Source organism: Ruditapes philippinarum, unplaced genomic scaffold (assembly GCF_026571515.1).
Source record: "Ruditapes philippinarum isolate M1 unplaced genomic scaffold, ASM2657151v2 ctg5968_1_1_1_1, whole genome shotgun sequence".
Classification (NCBI taxonomy): domain Eukaryota; kingdom Metazoa; phylum Mollusca; class Bivalvia; order Venerida; family Veneridae; genus Ruditapes; species Ruditapes philippinarum.
Window position 1 is genome coordinate 169,011 of NW_026863255.1, and position 21,734 is coordinate 190,744.

The window sequence follows — 21,734 nt, forward strand, 5'->3', positions numbered from 1 at the left end:
TTAAGGCTATTCTCAACTAAATCATTTTTGGGCAGTTCTCAACTAAATTATTTTAGGACAGTTCTCAATTAAATCATTTTAGGACAGTTCCTAACTGAATCATTATAGGACAGTTCTCAACTGAATCATTTTAGGACAATTCACAAATGAATTATTTTAGGGCAGTTCTGAAATGAATTATTTTAGGTAATAATCAAAAGCTTTACAAATGAATATTTTATTATTTCAGATACATTTTCCTGTTTGACAAGGTGATGTTAATGGGAAAATCAAAGGTAGGTAACTCTTGTGTGTCGTTAACTTTTTAGTTTTGTTTTTATTGCCTCCCTTGAGAGCACATTTCTAATTGTTCTGCTTGCCTCACTCATATTGTAGTTGTTAATTTTCTGCACTGTAAACAAACTAGGTTTCCTAGCATTAAATGTTAGTATCAAGAATAAATGGACTATTAGATATAAAAACAAGAGTTTTTCAGATATTTTTTGATCTTTAGATAAGTAAAATGACATGAAATATTCACAATTATTTTGTATCTGGAAGAGTTAAAGCTCTGTAGAATCCTATATTACATATATTCTATTATCTGTCTTCCAGTTTTGTTTTTTATCAGCTTTGTATGATAATTAATCTCCTCACATAAATTGGAATTTTCTAACTTTACTGAACTTTATTTCATACTAAAAGCACAAATATCTCTTTCATTCTCAAAGACTGGTTGATGTAAAACTTAAGGCTGTTTTTATGATAAAACAAAGATTAGATTTACTTTGTATGAAATTAAACATAAAAATATACTGATTATCTTGTCCATAAATTCATTAGAATAAGTGAGAGACTTGCATACTTTGTTTTCCAAGTTGCTTAGCTAATTCAAATAATATCACACAAATTCTGAAAACTTGACAAATAACTTGTGTTGAGTCCATCACATAGATTCTGAAAACTTACCAAGATAACTTGTGTTCAGTTTATCACATGCATTTTGAAAAAATACCAACATAACTTATGTTGAGTTTATCACTAAGATTCTGAAAACCTGCAAGGTAACTTGTGTTGAATCCATCACATAGATTCTGAAAAAATACCAACATAACTTATGTTGAGCTTATTACATACATTCTGAAAAATTACAAACATAACTTGTGTTGAGTTTATTGCAAAGTCACATAGATTCTGATTAATTTCCAACATACCTAATGTTGAGATTATGGCACATGTTCTGCATCACATAGATTCTGGAAAATTACCAACATAACTTGTGTTGAGCTTATTACAGACATTCTGAAAAATTACAAACATAACTTGTGTTGAGTTTATTGCAAAGTCACATAGATTCTGATTAATTTCCAACATACCTAATGTTGAGATTATGGCACATGTTCTGAGAACTTGCCAAGATATCTTGTATTGATTTTGTCACATTGATTCTAGAATCTCGCAAAGATAACTTGAGTTGAGTCTAAGTGTTTCTTGTAAGCTGGTTGACATAATTATATAAAAACAGGACAATTTATTGGTAATAATTCAGTGGGGGGGGGGGGGTATGGATACATGTAGTTTACATTTTTGTATTGTGTGATATTGTTTATTAAATGTAGTTAGTTATAATTTAATGCTTTTTAAGAGACTAAGGTTCAGGCTAATGTATAGAATCAATGACAACATGTGTATCAGTACTGGATAATTATACAATAGAACTTTGGTAAGTCAAACTTGAAGGGACTTATGTAAAAACTTTAATGCATCAGGACTGTGACTCATGAATTGGTTTCATTTGAGCGGTCGACCTTTATTTAGTTACTAAAGGTGTAGCATATGGTCATAACTAAACCAGCTTATAGTAAATAGATATGTCATATAAGTTGATTGGCAATCAACATTGTGGCTTGAAAAGGTATGAAAATATCTTCAGAGTGAAGGTGATAAACTTTGACTTATTCATCCTTTGCAGACCAAATTAAAACTTTGAGAAATCAGAAAAATCGACATACAGAAAAATTCTACTATGATGTACAAGTTTTAATAAGGAATATATGTATAGGGTAATGAGGGTGGTAGGGGGAAAATCGGGGACTTTCATTTTACTTCAATACATCAATTAAATCAACAAATCAAAGTTTGGCACTGAAGTTCTACTGTAGTTTGGAGTCTTATTAATATATTTAATGTCTGTGTTGTAATTTAAATTTAATAAGGGTCTTTATATACATGTATATATACCAGTTATGGCTCACTAATGTTTGTAGACTTAAGATGAAAGACGTGTCTCTAGGCATGTCATATGTTTATTATCATATCATATGTATATTTCAAGTCAAACATTGTTAAATTTCCATACAACTTTAATATTATAAATAAAATGTCATGAATGATAAATTTATATATATACATGTATATACATTAAATTACATAACCAATATTTCTAACTGTTCAAATATAAAACATGTGTCCCAAAAGTTTTTTTTATGAATATTGAATGAAACTTCCTCATTTGTTAATTTTGAAGTTATATATAATCTACCAATCAGATACTAGATTTCAAATGTGCATACAAAATCCACCAATCAGATGCTAGATTTCAAAGTTTCATACAGAATCCACCAATCAGATGCAAGATAATCTAAGATTTCAAATTTGCATTAAAAGATTTTTACATATAATATATATTTCAGACTGGACCGCTTTGATTAATATTTTTAATTCTCAATGCATGTCTTTTTTTTTTCTTTTTTTTTAAATGAGTTCTTATGCAAACATTTATAGATAAAAAATACTCATTTTCTAAGAATGTAGATTTTTGTAGAAAAACACAAGCATTATTTTAAATAAAAATATTAAATACACAAAGTTATATATTCCAGCTCTTATATACATAGTGATAGAAAACTCTAATCTATAATAAGTACAATATTCTTTAGTGTAACATAGGGTTTTAACAATTTATAACTTTTTTAATGCACAATTTTTGTTTTGTTGTGAATCATATATAGCCTTGGTTCTTGTCCATCACCCACTTTAGCTACAGATTTATTGTTTTTCCTATTGTAACTGTGTTAATTATGTGACCAATAGATAGTGGACAAGTTTCTCTGGGTAAGATATTTGATGTTGTTTCACATTATTTTTTTATATGCCTTAAGGATAATGGATACCTTTGACATGTATATTTGCAATACTATACTGAATACACTAATCTCATTTTATTTTATGCCTTTGAGTGGATAATTGATATATATAAATTATATATGAGAACGACACAGTGAAAATTATTAAAATATCATTTCACACTAGCCTGAAAATTTTCCCTTGTGGTACCTCAATAATTTATAAGTAAAGCCCTTCTTTCTAAGATATGTTTGTTACATACAAAGTTAAACCAGACTGTCTATAGTGATAGGTTTAAGCAATGAAAATAGATGTTATTTTGACACAAGATCTCTATAAACAAGTATTTTTACTTAATTAAAAACAAAATAATATGGTTGGCTAATTTTAAAGGAAATGTTCCTTAAAAGTATCTAAATATAACCATAAACACAGGTTTGACTGTACTCCTTTCACATTATGAATGTACAGTTTAGACAAAGGTATCCATTTATCTTACAATCAGTATATTCAGTTGCGATTGTGTACTATCCTCACGTAAAATTTTGGGGAAGATAGGGACACGCATTGCATACAACCCTCATGTAAAATTTCAGGGGAGAAGGGACACGCATTGTGTACAACCCTCATGTAAAATTTTGGGGAAGATAGGGACAAACATGGTGTAATACCTTTCATGTAAAATTTTTGTGAAGACATGGACAAACATTGTGTACTACCCTCAAGTAAAATTTCTGGGGAGACAGGGACACACATTGTGTACTTCCCTCATGTAAAATTTTGGGGGAGACAGGGACACACATTGCATACAACCCTCATGTGAAATTTCAGGGAGACGGGGACACACATTGTATACTACCCTCATGTAAAATTGCGGGGAGATGGAGGCAGGGACACACATTGTATACTACCCTCATGTAAAATTTTGGGGAAGATAGGGACATACATGGTGTACTACCTTCATGTAAAATTTTTGTGAAGACATGGACAAACATTGTGTACTACCCTCAAGTAAAATTTCTGGGGAGACAGGGACACGCATTGTGTACTACCCTCATGTAAAATTTTGGGGAAGATAGGGACATACATTGTGTAATACCTTTCATGTAAAACTTTTGTGAAGACATGGACAAACATTGTGTACTACCCTCAAGTAAAATTTCTGGTGAGATAGGGACACACATTGTGTACTACCCTCATGTAAAATTAAGGGGAGACAGGGACACACATTGTGTACTACCCTCATGTAAAGTTTAGGGGAGACAGGGACACACATTGTATACTACCCTTATGTAAAATTTAGGGGAGACAGGGATACACATTGTGAACTACCCTCATGTAAAATTTAGGGGAGACAGGGACACACATTGTGTACTACCCTCATGTAAAATTTATGGGGAGACAGGGACACACATTGTGTACTACCCTCATGTAAAATTTTGGGAGAGACAGGGGCACACATTGTGTACTACCCTCATGTAAAATTTTGGGAGAGACAGGGACACACATTGTGTACTACCCTCATGTAAAATTTTGGGAGAGACAGGGGCACACATATAAAAAAAAAATTGGGGAACAGGAGGGGGGGAGACAGGGGCACAGAAGAAATTAGTGTTACCTTTATCATGCCATTATGGGAAGTGTCCATATTTTGTTAGAAAGAATTACAAGTGGATATGGATTGGTTTTGTGAGAAATTAAGCTTTGTTTTTGTGGTGATATTTTTTTCCTGATGTTACAATTATTAAGTACAAGGAGTGAAGTTGCATGATTAGTATATTAGTTCAGTATCACAAGCATGTTATTGTTGTTCAGTATGCAAGCCAGCATGCTATTTTACTACCCCACCCACATCAAAAGCATGGTGATTTACTACACAACCCACATGAAAGACATGGTGATTTACTACCCCACCCACATCAAAAACATGGTGATTTACTACCCCACCCACATCAAAAACATGGTAATTTACTACCCCACCACATCAAAGATATGGTGATTTACTACCCCACCCACATCAAAAACATTGTGATTTACTACCCCACCCACATCAAAAACATGGTGATTTACTACCCCACCTCATCCAAGATATGATGAGTTACTACCCCACCCACATCAAAAACATTGTGATTTACTACCCCACCTACATCAAAATAATGATAATTTACTACCCCATCCACATAAAAAAAACATGGCATTCTTTCCCATCCCTACACCAAACAAAATAACTATGTGAATTTTCTACTGCTACTTTATTTAATCTGTAACAAATGGGGGATATTTTACATGCTCTAAGCCGTGATTTCTTGCAGACTTTACATTTTAATGAAAACTTTCACCTGAAGACACATGTAAATCACCCACATCAAAAACATTGTGATTTACTACCCCACCCACATCAAAAACATTGTGATTTACTACCCACCCACATTAAGTGACAGTGCACTTATTTATCTCTAATTTATATTTAACATTTTATAAGTTTTTTACATTTTAATTGAGAAATCTGTTGTTGTTTTTTATTATGTGACATATTTTATTTTTTAATTAAACGGTCAAGATTAATAGCATCTTACAAAAGTATAATATTTTTTGGTGGGGTAAGAAGGAAGGGTTTGATAAATTAAATATTTAAAAGGATGAAAGTTTTATTAGTTAAAAGATTTATTGGTGGTGCATGATTTATAGAAAATATTATCTTATTATGTGGTATTTATATCAGTTTTTTAGAGGGTTATAGCGACATAGAACCCTTACCCAATATTTTGTTATTTATGCAAATCTCCCTTTCTTGAAACAATGTATTATAGGTATGAATCCTGGTCCAGTAAACAAAATAAACCAGGAACATAATTATGTTCCTCAATAGATTGCTTCAGGGTGGGGTTGCAGGAGACACTATGTTTTTGTTTCAGAAACAAACAAATTTATTATTATTAGTTTTTAATTAGAATATTGTACACAGATTACAGATAGACTGGTATAAACAGATGACCAATATTTATATGTCATGTTAATTCTTAGGTTAAATAACTTCAGTAGAATAGATGTTCTAGTGACAATAAAACCAGACCACCACTGTCCCATCTAATATATAACCAGACTATTTAATAGTTAATAAGCTCTTTACACAAAGTCATTAGATAAGGGTAGTTGTTGATAGTTTGTAATTGGCTGTCCTTAGCTCCTCAGATTATTACAAACACCCAAGCTTTAAGTCACAGCTTCAATTTTGTTAATCTGAATCAAATTATATATAAAAGAACTGCTTAAATAGCACATTCAGATAGACAGATCTATCAAAGCTGTCTATCTAGCACATACAGACAGACAAATTTATCTTAGCTGCTTATAAAGCACATTCATACAGACAGATCTATCTTAGCTGCTTATATAGCACATTCATACAGACAGATCTATCTTAGCTGCTTATATAGCACAATCAGACAGACATATCTATCTTAGCTGTTTATATAGCACATTCAGACAGACAGATCTATCTTAGCAGCTTATATAGCACATTTAGACAGACATATCTATCTTGGTTGCTTATATAGCACATTCAGACAGACAGATCTATCTTAACTGCTTATATAGCACATTCAGACAGACAGATCTATCTTGGTTGCCTTTATAGCACATTCAGACAGACAGATCTATCTTAGCTGCCTTTATAGCACATTCAGACAGACAGATCTATCTTAGCTGTTTATATAGCACATTCAGACAGACATATCTATCTTAGCTGCTTATAAAGCACATTCATACAAACTGACTAATCTTAGCTGCCTTTATAGCACATTCAGACAGACAGATCTATCTTAGCTGCCTTTATAGCACATTCAGACAGACAGATCTATCTTAGCTGCCTTTATAGCACATTCAGACAGACAGATCTATCTTAGCTGCTTATATAACACATTCAGACAGATCTATCTTAGCTGCTTATATAGCACAATCAGACAGACAGATCTATCTTAGCAGCTTATATAGAACAATCAGACAGACAGATCTATCTTAGCTGCTTATATTGCACATTCAGACAGACATATCTATCTTGACTGCTTATATAGCACATTCAGACAGACTGATCTATCTTAGCTGTTTATATGGCACATTCAGACAGACTGATCTATCTTAGCTGCTTATATAGCACATTTAGACAGACATATCTATCTTAGCTGCTTATATAGCACATTCAGACAGACAGATCAATCTTAGCTGTTTATATAGCACATTTAAACAGACAGATATATCTTAGCTGCCTGTATAAGACATTCAGACAGACATATCTATCTTAGCTGTTTATATAGCACATTCAGACAGACAGATATATCTTAGCTGCCTATATAAGACATTCAGACAGACAGATATATCTTAGCTGCCTATATAAGACATTCAGACAGACAGATCTATCTTAGCTGCTTATAAAGCACATTCAGACATATTGATCTATCTTAGCTGCTTATATAGCACATTTAGACAGACAGATCTATCTTAGCTGCTTATATAGCACATTCAGACAGACAGATCAATCTTAGCTGTTTATATAGCACATTCAGACAGACAGATATATCTTAGCTGCCTATATAAGACATTCAGACAGACAGATCTACCTTAGCTGCTTATATAGCAGATTCAGACAGACAGATCTATCTTAGGTGCTTATATAGCACATTCAGACAGACAAATCTGTCTTAGCTGTCTATATAGCACATTCAGACAGAGACAGATCTATCTTAGCTGTTTATATAGCACATTCAGACAGACAGATCAATCTTAGCTGTTTATATAGCACATTTAGACAGACAGATATATCTTAGCTGCCTATATAAGACATTCAGACAGACAGATATATCTTAGCTGCCTATATAAGACATTCAGACAGACAGATCTATCTTAGCTGTCTATATAGCACTTTCAGACAGACAGATCTATCTTAGCTGTCTATATAGCACATTCAGACAGACTGATCAATCTTAGCTGTTTATATAGCACATTTAGACAGACAGATATATCTTAGCTGCCTATATAAGACATTCAGACAGACAGATATATCTTAGCTGCCTATATAAGACATTCAGACAGACAGATATATCTTAGCTGTCTATATAGCACATTCAGACAGACAGATCTATCTTAGCTGTTTATAAAGCACATTCAGACAGACTGATCTATCTTAGCTGTCTATATAGCACATTCAGACAGACTGATCAATCTTAGCTGTTTATATAGCACATTCAGATAGACAGATCTATCTTAGCTGTCTATATAAGACATTCAGACAGACAGATCTATCTTAGCTGTCTATATAGCACATTCAGACAGACAGATATTTCTTAGCTGCCTATATAAGACATTCAGACATACAGATCTATCTTAGCTGTCTATATAAGACATTCAGACATACAGATCTATCTTAGCTGTCTATATAAGACATTCAGACATACAGATCTATCTTAGCTGTCTATATAAGACATTCAGACAGACAGATCAATCTTAGCTGCTTATATAGCACATTCAGACAGACAGATCTATCTTAGCTGCTTATATAGCACATTCAGACAGACAGATCTATCTTAGCTGCATATATAGCACATTCAGACAGACAGATCTATCTTAGCTGCTTATATAGCACATTCAGACAGACAGATCTATCTTAGCTGCTTATATAGCACATTCAGACAGACAGATCTATCTTAGCTGCTTATATAGCACATTCAGACAGACAGATCTATCTTAGCTGCTTAAATAGCACATTCAGACAGACAGATCTATCTTTGCTGCTTATAAAGCACATTCAGACAGACAGATCTATCAAAGCTGTTTATAAAGCACATTCAGACAGACAGATCTATCTTAGCTGTTTATAAAGCACATTCAGACAGACAGATCTATCAAAGCTGTTTATAAAGCACATTCAGACAGACAGATCTATCTTAGCTGCTTATATAGCACATTCAGACAGACAGATCTATCTTAACTTCTTATATAGCACATTCAGACAGACAGATCTATCTTAGCTGCTTATATAGCACATTCAGACAGACAGATCTATCTTAGCTTCCTTTATAGCACATTCAGACAGACAGATCTATCTTAGCTTCCTTTATAGCACATTCAGACAGACAGATCTATCTTAGCTTCCTTTATAGCACATTCAGACAGACAAATCTATCTTAGCTTCCTTTATAGCACATTCAGACAGACAAATCTATCTTAGCTGCTTATATAGCACATTCAGACAGACTGATCTATCTTAGCTGCTTATATAGCACATTCAGACAGACAAATTTATCTAAGCTGCTTAAATAGCACATTCAGACAGACAGATCTATCTTAGCTGCTTATATAGCACATTCAGACAGACAGATCTATCTTAGCTGCTTATATAGCACATTCAGACAGACAGATCTATCTTAGCTGCTTATATAGCACATTCAGACAGACAGATCTATCTTAGCTGCTTATATAGCACATTCAGACAGACAGATCTATCTTTGCTGCTTATATAGCACATTCAGACAGACATATCTATCTTAGCTGCCTTTATATAGCCGTTATATAGCACATTCAGACAGACCTAGGGTTAGCATTCAGACAATGACCAACCTATCTCATAATTGTATAGGCAGTTAGACAGAGACTGATCTTGAACATTGATATATAGATTATGTTATCATATAGAGTAATGTCCCCTCTTGAGAAACAATGCTGTTGTATGTTGGTCTGTCATTTGTGTTTGTAAGACTGGATGTCACTCTAGTTTAGTACAACATTCGCTTTTCAGCAGGACAAAAACTCCTTAGCTAAAAGGTTAATTTTTATCAATATTTTAAAGATGTTGTGAAAACTATTTAACAGGGCCCACATAATGTCACTGTTAGAATTTCAGTATAATATGTATTATGAATGACATCATTTCTTTATTTGATTTACCATGGGTTTTTTTGCATGTCATAACAATACTGATATTCATAGCTAAATAATTTATACATGTAGTGAAAAATAAAAGCATGTAAACATCCAATGTATATTAATATTTTGTCCCAAGGACTAACATTTTGAAATTCTACTTCATTTCTTTTTTTTTATTTCTACTTTTTGTTCAATGTCATAAATTATATTAATCCTTAACTTGCTGGAACTAAAAGTGATTTAAGGTATTTCCACCAATATAGAGCATGTTCAGCCTACACATCCACGCAGTCTGACCAGGTTATATATTTTAATATCAAAAATCTGTTTTATATTCAAATGGACTGTTCCAAATTCAAGGTTGGGCAAACCCATTTGTCTATCATGCAGCAAGTCAGGGGTTAATAAATAAATTACAAAAAATGAAGAAGAACAAATTCTTGGTGTCATTTCACATGTTTTTACAATTCTTTATTTTATTTCTTCTGGAATCCTAAAATAATCTGGAATATTTATAATATATGAATAATACTTTATAAGTAGATTGACTGCCTTTATAATATAAGTGAAAATACTGCCTTTATAAGTGAAAAGGCTGTCTTTACTGTTAAAAGACTGCCTTTATAATTTAAGTAAAGTGACTGCCTTTATAATATATTAAGTGAATTGACTGCCTTTAATGTGAATTGTGAAAAGACTGTCTTTATAATATAATAATTGACTGTCTTTATTGTGACAAGTCTGTCTGTATAATTCAAGGGAATAGACTGCCTTTTTAACTGAAAAGACTGTCTTTATAAGTGAAGTGACTGCCTTTTTTTAAAAAGTTCTATAGACCACCTTCGTAAGTTCAATATACTGCCTATATAAGTGAATTGACTGCCCTTATAAGTGAATATACTGTCTTTATAAGTGTATAGACTGCTTTATAAGTGTATTGACTGTCTTTTTAACTGAATAGACTGTCTTTATAAGTGAATAGTCTGCCTTTATAAGTGAATAGACTGTTTTTTTAAGTTCTACAGACCAGCTTTATAAGTTCAATATACTACCTGTATAAGTGAATAGACTGCCTTTATAAGTGTATAGACTGCTTTATAAGTGAATTGACTGTCTTTACAAGTGAATAGTGGGGAGCTTTACAGCTTTTGTATGAGAGTTAATTGTAAGGTAAAGTTAGTGTAACACTGTTAGTGTAATAGTATAACATGTATATATTGTCAGTGTTTGTATGATTGTAGGGAGAAACATACAGTTTTAAAGAAGCAATAGTTTTAGCAGAATACAAGGTGGATGGTTCTTCAGCTGTGAAAGATGGAAATAGGCGACCTGACAAGGTAAAATATACAGAAAAATAAATAAATGATTAAAGTTACTATTTCTAAACATATTGATATAATTACTAACAAACATATTCCACAATTATTTATAAAAGCTTATGCTGTCTAAATGTTGTAGCTTGCTTTTAACTGTACTGGTATTTTCACTCTTAATTAAAAAACATTTGATTGGGTAAACTTTAAATGCTCTAAATGTTTTATTGTCCCTCACCTTTTCAATGGGCTCCGTCTGTCTGTTTGTCACAATTTATGTCAGGTCCATAATTCAGCCTTTCATCAAGGGATTTTGAAGTAATTTGGCACAAATGTTTACCATAATAAGACAACATGTCATGTGCAACATACAGAGTTATTGTCACACGTTGGTCAAATTTCAATATACAGTCAAAAAGTGTATAAAGCAACCCTGCAAGGGAAACAACCAAAAGGGTTGCTTAATGAAACGGTCTCTGAAGACAAAGCATGATAAAAAAAATTCAAAATTATATGTTACATCTTTCTTTTGTGGTGGGAATGTTTTCCAACTTCATTTATATAAATGTTTAATAATTAGAATGCTCCGATAATCAAAATGCATGCTAATGTAAAAAATAACTTGTTTATGTTTATTGACAAAAAAATTTTGAGACATTATGTACATGTTTGATATTTTTCCAGAACTTTTAAACTTCTCCCTTGTTTTTCCTTGTCTCCAACACGAAAACCCTAATAAATGAAGATGTTTTCTGTCGTGCATTTTTTTTTCATTTGAAATAAACAAATACATCTAATTGTAACCATTAATTTAATTGCTGATCAAAGTCAATTCAAGGCAGTCTAAATATCAGCAGCGTAGGGTATACACCATCTCAGTAGGGGCGGAGTGTTATATTGTTTAATCAATATTATTGGATAATACATGTCACGCATATACTTAACTTCATTTGCATATGCTTAAACGGTTTGGGAAATGGGGTTTTTCACACATTTATATATTGTGTTTACAGGGCTCGAATTTTACTTTTTTGGCCACTAGCAATTTTTTAGCACTTTTTACGTCAATGATTTTTTAATTCCAAAATTGTTTAAACTTTTGAGTACATTCATTAATAGTTTTATATTAATAAATGTTGTAGGTTTAAACATATTTTGTGACAGCTGTCTTAATCATGAAATTGGGCATGAAAAAATTTATAATACTTCAATTTTAAGTTTAATTATTTGCTGTGCTGAAAGACAAAGTTGTTGCTGGATATACAGAATAACAAAATTAAAATTTTAATTTATTTGGACGAGTTCAAACTGCCCGGGGTACAAATCAGCAACGTAACTTTCTACTCAAAAATTTGATTAAGGGGACAGGGATTCTTATCAAATGTCAATCTACATGTAAAAAAATAATAATGCAATATTGTTGCCATACCGTCGATGTCTGGTCTGAATTATGCGCACAACAATCGGCTCAAAATATTTTGGCAACATTTCCATCGTCATCAAGTTAGTACGTAAAACTGACGTGCAGTTCTTTCTCCCATTTTTTAACCATTTTAACTGAAGGTCTGATTGTCTTTCTTTTGATAGACTGGGAATCTTCTTCTGTACTCAAGAGTATTGTCATTGGAAGACAAATTTGCTTCAGTAAGTGAGAAGAAGTTTGTTATTTTTTGTTTAGACATTTTATTTCGATCAAGCTTGATTTACACGGACTAAATGACATTTGGACTGGTTTAAATTTGTGTACTTTTTTAAGTGAGGTTAAGGTATAGAAAATGTAAACCAGACAGCAAGTGGGCGCATAGTTTATAACTCGGCTACCTGCGAATATTACGCCCCATTTATATTTCGGATTTTCCTGACGAGCTTATTCTGTTATCTTCAACTCTCAAAAAATTATGAGTAGTCATAAATCTAACTCGCAAAATCATTTTTCAACTAGCATTTTGCGAGTGTGCGAGTGTTAAATTCGAGCCCTGGTGTTTTGATTGTTGACACTTGTGACATTACGAGGGGGCATTCCTAAAAACACAATTACTTGACAGGTAAAAGTGGTTGTTTAATGAAAAGATTGATCTTAATTACCTGACTAATTAGCGGTCCTTGGTCGCATTGAGCAAAAGTCGCTTTATACATAAAAGATTTATAGAGAAAATGATTGGGGGAATTAAAAGTGGTCGCATAAGGCCTAAAAAAAAAAATGTTGTGTTTCCGGTGGCCCTACCGACCCTATTTTTTAGCGCCGACCCAAAGTTTTTTATCGATGAACAAAAAAAAAATGGTGCCATTACCGAAGACGGGTTTTAGTATTGCGAGTCGACAACGATGTGAGGCACAGACGATTCGGGTTCCAATTACGTATTAACGCGCACAGGCTAATATGGCGGCACAACAAGCAGCCGAAGTGTTACTGCTGGCGATTTTCTTTAAAAATACGATCATAGTTTGGCAAAACAGGAAATCAAATTAATAGACCACAGCAAAACAGCTCAAAACATTTTTCGGACGTGCATGGTCATGTTAAGAGTGATAATATTAAAATTGAAGCCAGTTGTTCGGTAAGAATAAAAAAAATGAAAACGAAAGTCGAGTCATGCCATTGGTAAAATTTATTTCAAAATAAAATATTGAAGACTAGGTTTGGTAGTCTAACATTTTAAGTACTTTTATATGCTATAGAATATAATTTAAAGTACATATAATCTGTATCTGACATATCTACAATCGTTGATTGACTAAAAAAAAAAAAAAAAAGTCCGACCTACCGACCCTACTTTTTTTCGCCTCGCCACCAGAAACACTTCTATTTTTTTTTATGCCTAAGAAAAAAGTTGCTTAATACACATGGTAGCATGAGCAAGTTAGACAGTAGATTAATAAAGTTGTATTTCCAGTCACCTTCATAACTTTTTCATCTGAAATAACTTGGCAGAAATGTTAACAATAATAAGACAATATTTCATGCACAACACTTAGACCCCAGTGCCTACCTTTAAGGTCAAAGTTGCACTCCGAGGTTAAAGCTTAACATAGTCTGTTATAGGGCTTATTTTGTGCCTGGTTTGCAACTTTTCCATTCATGAAAGAATTTTGAAATTAAGTTTTCAGAAGTGATCAACATATTATGATAATTTGTCATGTGCTTCACCCATACCCCTAACAGCAAGCTCAAGGTCACATTCAGAGCTGCATTACTGGTACTGGTACTGCAGTACGTACTGCAGCGATTTTGCAAGTACTGGTACTGATACTGAATTACTCTTACAAAATTTTGCTACTACTGGTACTGGTACTGCATTACTGTCTTAAAAAGTGGTACTGCTACTGCATTACCCAGTACTTTTGGTTTTGATAAAAATTAAAAATAGCATCAATTTTTCTCATAAAATATAGCTGTAAATTACATTAACTATATTTTATTTTGGTGAAAAAGTAAGCTATCAAATCTAAAGATAATTTGCTGCAATATTCCTTCAACTGTTAACATAGTATTCATCATAAAAAGCACCAAAGACTTTAAGTAAAAATTAAATTAAGATAAACAGACTCAATAACTCTTTACCCTAAAATATCCTTATTAAAATCTTTTATTACTTTGTATTTACTAGTAAAAGAGCAAAATAAACACTAATTAATTTCTTCTATTCTAATTAATCCCATTTCAAGTGAAAAAAGTGATATTGTTAGCACCATAAAAAGTTGTTATTTACTTTGGTATAAATTAAACAGAGGTGTGAAGGTGTGAAAGGCAACAAAAGACTGTTGTGTTTTAAATGAAAGATGTTTGCATTGTATTTATACAGTTGACTGGTTAATAAACTGGTTAGATATGACATGAATATATGTTGTAAATATTGTTTGTAAAAAGTATGTTAAAACTATAAAGTTGTTAATATGTTAACTTTAAAGTAAATTATGATTTTATTTCTTTGCTGAATAATATTTGCAATTATTTGTTTGACACTGTATTTATTCAAACTTTGATGAATATATAAAAGTAATGGTACTGATACTTAATTACTTCACCAAAAAAAGTGCTGGTACTGCAGTACCGAGCTAAAATCTAGTACTTGTACTGGTAATGGTACTGCAAAATTTGCCAAGTACTGGTACTGGTACTTAAGTACTACACCCTTAGTACTGATGCACCTCTGGTCACATTTAGAGGTTAAAGCTTAACATGGTCTGTATTTTATTGTACAGAGAATAAGGCTGAAGGTATTATTAATGTTAAATTGTTAATATATCAAAACATTAAATATACTTGCCATACATAATTATACATGTATGTGAATTATGTTGTATATAATAAATGATTTTCCAGTATGTGTCAAGACAATGTACATTTATATAAGTCTAGAAAAAAACAAAATTTCTGTCTTCTGGTTCAGAACCAGTTGTCAGTGTCTTTTAATACATTAATTCATATTTATATAAATTTCAGTGGAATTGCTCGTTCCAAATTGTAAAGCAAGACAATTCAATGGCATACACCTTCTTCGCAAAAACTGAGGAAATTAAAAACAAATGGATAGAGGCAATCAATCTTGCATTGTAAGTTTTTACCAACCATTTTGTACTGAGTTATGATATCAAGAGAATTGGCTCACAAGAATCTTAAATATTCATATAGTGGGCAGAAAGTTTTGTATCCAATGTTCATATATTGGACAGTAGTTGAGTATCCAATGTTCATATATTGGACAGTAGTCGAGTATCCAATGAACATATATTGGACAGTAGTTGAGTATATTGGGCAGTTGTCGGATATCTTATGTTCATATAGTTAAGAGTAGTATCGTATTCAGTGTTCATGGATGGATTTACTTCAATAATTGTAGCCTTCATTGCCATGAGGTCAAAGTTGCCAACTGTAAATCACTTGTCCTTGATGGCAGTGGGTATGAATCATATCAGGAACTCTGGATTTAATCATGGCAAGATTCTATCCAGCTAACATGCGGAAGGTCAGTGATTCTACTCTGGTGCCCCATTGTGCCTGAATTACAATCTGTGGTCTTTTCCACCAATAAAACTGGAAAGTCACAATGTGACCTTGCAGTTAAATGTGACTTTAAATCCACCAAAAAGAAACAAACAAAGCAATAGTTTAATTTATCTGTGTAGTATCCTTTTAGCCATACTTAAAACACAAAACCCTTGTACAGGTAATACTATTCTTGTACAGGTAAAACTATTCTTGTACAGGTAATACTATTCTTGTACAGGTAAAACTATTCTTGTACAGGTAAAACTATTCTTGTACAGGTAAAACTATTCTTGTACAGGTAAACTATTCTTGTACAGGTAAAACTATTCTTGTACAGGTTAAACTATTCTTGTACAGGTAAAACTATTCTTGTACAGGTAAAACTATTCTTGTACAGGTTAAACTATTCTTGTACAGGTAAAACTATTCTTGTACAGGTGACAGTATTCTTGTACAGGTAAAACTATTCTTGTACAGTTAACTGTATTCTTGTACAGGTAACAGTATTCTTGTACAGGTAACAGTATTCTTGTACAGGTAAAAGTATTCTTGTACAGGTAAAACTATTCTTGTACAGGTAAAACTATTCTTGTACAGGTAAAACTATTCTTGTACAGGTAAAACTATTCTTGTACAGGTAAAACTATTCTTGTACAGGTAACAGTATTCTTGTACAGGTAAAACTATTCTTGTACAGTTAACAGTATTCTTGTATAGGTAACAGTATTCATGTACAGGTAAAACTATTCTTGTACAGGTAACAGTATTCTTGTACATGTAACAGTATTCTTGTACAGGTAACTGTATTCTTGTACATGTAACTGTATTCTTGTACATGTAACAGTATTCTTGTACAGGTAACTGTATTCTTGTACATGTAACAGTATTCTTGTACATGTAACAGTATTCTTGTACATGTAACAGTATTCTTGTACAGGTAACAGTATTCTTGTACATGTAACAGTATTCTTGTACAGGTAACAGTATTCTTGTACAGGTGACAGTATTCTTGTACAGGTAACAGTATTCTTGTACAGGTAACACAATACCCTATCATATAAAGAGTGTAAAGATTAAGTCATAGTATACAATGTTTTATGTTATTCAGTTATACTTGTTTTAACTTGATTGTTGATTACCCAAATTTACAGGGATAATGTTATTCAGTTATACTTGTTTTAACTTGATTGTTGATTACCTAAATTTACAGTTTTAACTTAATGTTATTCAGTTATACTTGTTTTAACTTGATTGTTGATTACCTAAATTTACAGGGATAATGTTATTCAGTTATACTTGTTTTAACTTGATTGTTGATTACCTACAGGGATAATACACAGCCAGCAGCAGGCAAGAATTTTATAATGACAACATTTAGTGAACCCAAGGTCTGTGATATTTGTGGAAAGCTCCTTCGTGGTGTCTTCTTTCAGGGGTATAAATGCCCAGGTAAGTTGTCTGTAGATAAAAATTGTCTTTTTATACATCCCCCCCCCTAAACTTGCAAGTTGGATATATCTCAAGTTCTGCCTGTACCATTCATTGCAGCATTCATATTATGTAGGAACTGACCTTTGGTGATCCTCTTCCTTTGGATGAAGTTTTGGGTTACTGGGTTCAAAGTCAAGGTCATTGTCTGTAGATATATACCATGAGAAATTTGAAATTTTTTATGCAGGAATGGGCTCAAGATCAAGTAACCTTTGCTAAAATAGATTTTTACCCTTAAGCTTTTCCTGATTTTATTTATTTACAGATGTCTTTTATATTTGATTGAGTTATACCTTGAATGGTCCTCTAACTTCCGACGGAGTTTTGGTTCACCACAAGGTCAAGATGACTGATGCTTATAATAGATTTTTTACACTTCTACTTGTCTGGCCTTTATTTATGGACTGATATCTTTTTAGAGATACTTTTAGTGGTTCTGTTACTTTTAATGGAGTTTGGATTATTGGTTATGTATCTTTGATCAACCATTATTGGCAAGTTTAATCATTTTTAGCTCCATCAAATAGTGATAGCTTACTAATTTACATTTTGTCTGATAAGAAGAAAAGACGTATTAGAATTCATTGTGTTAATAATTTTTCTTCAGCAATCACCCCTCATATAACTTAGTGAATAGGTCAAGCTTTATTGACATCAGTCAGTGCCTGGTGGCATACATGTTTACCAAATACCCTAGTCTATTTGTCTATCAGTTATAAGTAACACATATGAAGATTCAATAATTAAATTACTTAAAGAATAGATGGGACTAACTTTCTTACATGGACTCTAGCAAATAAATATCACAGAGTTTTTAAGGCAATCTTTTGAATGTTCACATTTCAAACTTGATACAAATTGACCTGGCTTGATACACATTGACCTGACTTGATTCCAGTTTACCCAACATTATACAGGTTGACCTAACAATATACACTTTGACCTGACATTATACTTATTGACCTGACATTATACATATTGACTTGACATTATACATATTGACCTGACATTATACATACTGACCTGATATTATACATATTGACCTGACATTATACACATTGACCTGACATTATACACATTGACCTGACATTATACACATTGTCCTGACATTATACACATTGACCTGGCATAATGCACATTGACCTGACATTATACACATTGACCTGACATTATACACATTGTCCTGACATTATACACATTGTCCTGACATTATACACATTGTCCTGACATTATACACATTGACCTGACATTATACACATTGACCTGACATTATACACATTGACCTGACATTATACACATTGACCTGACATTATACACATTGACCTGACATTATACACATTGACCTGACATTATACACATTGTCCTGACATTATACACATTGTCCTGACATTATACACATTGACCTGGCATTATACACATTGACCTGACATTATACATATTGACCTGACATTATACATATTGACCTGACATTACACATATTGATCTGACATTATACACTTTGACCTGACATTATACATATTGACCTAACATTTTACACATTGACTTGACTATATACATATTGACCTGACATTATACATATTGACCTGACATTATACACATTGACCTGACAGTATACTGATGGCATTACCCAGATATTATCAATGTTTTTATTCTGGTGGATATAATATTTGGTCATTTTGTATATATATTATGTTTCAGTCACTGGTATGTGTGTACATAAAGAATGTATTGGTAAAAAGAAGCAAGAACAGACACCCCCTGTTACCCCACATAGAAGAGGTTTGTAAATGACATTATATATATGTTTAAGTCATTTAAACTCAACTTCAAAATAACTGTCAATCCATGCACTAATATAGCTTTGTAAATAAGTAAAAGATTCAGTATTTTGTCTGTCATACATGATACAGGACAAGTTTATGCCCAGTGATTAAAGTATACTTCTTTCGAAGGGTTGTGTTACCGTGTTTTTTTTATTCTTGAAAGTTTCAGATATGACCATGTATGATACTTTATTGATACAGAGTTACAGATAAATATTTCATTGTGTAATCATTTCTTTAAAATATGAGCCGCGTAATTACAAAACCAACATAGTGCGTTTGCGACCAGCATGGATCACCAGCCTGTGCATCCGCACAGTCTGATCAGGATCCATGCTGTTCGCTTACAGACCCTATAATAAGTAGTGAAACTGATAGCGAACAGCATGGATCCTGATCAGACTGTGCACATGTGCAGGCTGGTCTGGATCCATGCTGGTCGCAAACGCACTATGTTGGTTTTGTCGTGACCCAGCTAAATTATGTTTTATCATTCGATAGAAAAATACAAGGCCAAAGTAGAATATGTAGGAGAACCAAATCCTCGGCCACGGAAAGCACTATTGTTCAAAGTCAACGCGATTATAGAAGTTACACAGAAAGAACATGATTGGTGGAGAGGAAAATGTGATGATCAAGACGGCTGGTTCCCGTCTCAATTTGTAGAGGAAGTAAGACAGGTGAGTTCAAAGTGGGTACCAGCCTGTCTAAATATAACACGTCAGACAATATGTAATACAAGAACAATTTTTGTTGTCTTGGATTTAAATCAGAAGTTATAGGGATATATTTGCTGTATTAGTTCTGTCAATTGAAAATGATCCATTATGTTTTAACTAGAAACAAAAAAATTATGGTCAAAGGTAAAAATATGTTTACTTGTATCTGTTATTGTAATGTATTGATAAGCTATGTATTTTATGTTTATATTTTTATCTTTGTTTAATACAGAATGATGAGGTATGATAAGAGTGAATTCTGTTTGTTTGTTTTATTATAGACTAGCTGTTTCTTTGTAATGACTTTAATATGTTTCTAAAACATAAGTAGTGTCTGGCAAGGCTAACAAAGGTTTTAGTTTTGGATATAGTGTAATTATAACACGTTGATATTTTCTATATCTTCACTGAAGAAGGGCAAATACCTTGTTCAAGTATTAAATGGTATTATGGGAGTGTAATTGTTACATGTTGATATTTTCTATATCTTCACTGTGGAAGGGCAAACACCTTGTTCAAGTATTAAATGGTATAATGGGAGTGTAATTGTTACATGTTGATATTTTCTATATCTTCACTGTGGAAGGGCAAACACCTTGTTCCAGTATTTAATGGTATAATGGGAGTGTAATGGTTACATGTTGATATTTTCTATATCTTCACTGTGGAATGACAAATGCCTTGTGATGGAGTGTAATTATTACTTGTTGATATTTTCTATATCCTCACTGTGGAAGGGCAAACACCTTGTTCCAGTATTAAATTTTATAATGGGAGTGTAATGGTTACATGTTGATATTTTCTATATCTTCACTGAGGAAGGGCAAACACCTTGATCCAGTATTTAATGGTATAGGATGGAGTGTAATTGTAACATGTTGATATTTTCTATATCTTCACTGAGGAAGGGCAAACACCTTGTTCAAGTATTTAATGGTATAATGGGAGTGTAATTGTTACATGTTGATATTTTATATATCTTCACTGTGGAAGGGCAAACACCTTGTTCCAGTATTAAATGTTATAATGGGAGTGTGATTGTTACATGTTGATATTTTTTATATCTTCACTGTGGAAGGGCAAACACCTTGTTCTAGTATATAATGGTATAATGGGAGTGTAATTGTTAGTTGTTGATATTTTCTATATCTTCACTGTGGAAGGGCAAACACCTTGTTTTAGTATAGGTAGGAGTGTGATTGTTAGTTGTTGATAATCTCTATATCTTCACTGTGGAAGGGCAAACACCTTGTTCTAGTATTGGTAGGAGTGTGATTGTTAGTTGTTGATATTCCCTATATCTTCACATTGGAAAGGTGAACACCAAGCTTTAATGTCTCTGTATTGTTGTAGGATTCATTGTCAGTAATAATGT

The 21,734-nt window shown here is 32.6% G+C and overlaps 1 protein-coding gene across 8 annotated transcripts in view; it reads left to right on the forward strand.

Annotated features, from left to right (window-relative positions):
• The window catches only part of LOC132721628 (proto-oncogene vav-like), a 77,263-nt gene that overhangs the window by 37,501 nt on the left and 18,028 nt on the right, over positions 1-21,734 (forward strand). For 7 of the 8 annotated variants that reach the window (XR_009624489.1, XM_060705952.1, XM_060705950.1 and 4 more), the window contains exons 12-18: positions 230-275; positions 3,073-3,093; positions 11,265-11,360; positions 15,781-15,890; positions 17,654-17,775; positions 19,516-19,596; positions 20,142-20,320. Coding sequence is in view for 7 of the 8 variants with exons in the window: in XM_060705952.1 (XP_060561935.1) it covers positions 230-275; positions 3,073-3,093; positions 11,265-11,360; positions 15,781-15,890; positions 17,654-17,775; positions 19,516-19,596; positions 20,142-20,320 (655 nt within the window). In the remaining variant the exon portion in view is untranslated. The remainder of the gene's footprint in view (positions 1-229; positions 276-3,072; positions 3,094-11,264; positions 11,361-15,780; positions 15,891-17,653; positions 17,776-19,515; positions 19,597-20,141; positions 20,321-21,734) is intronic. The other variant, XM_060705948.1, reaches the window with a different exon arrangement.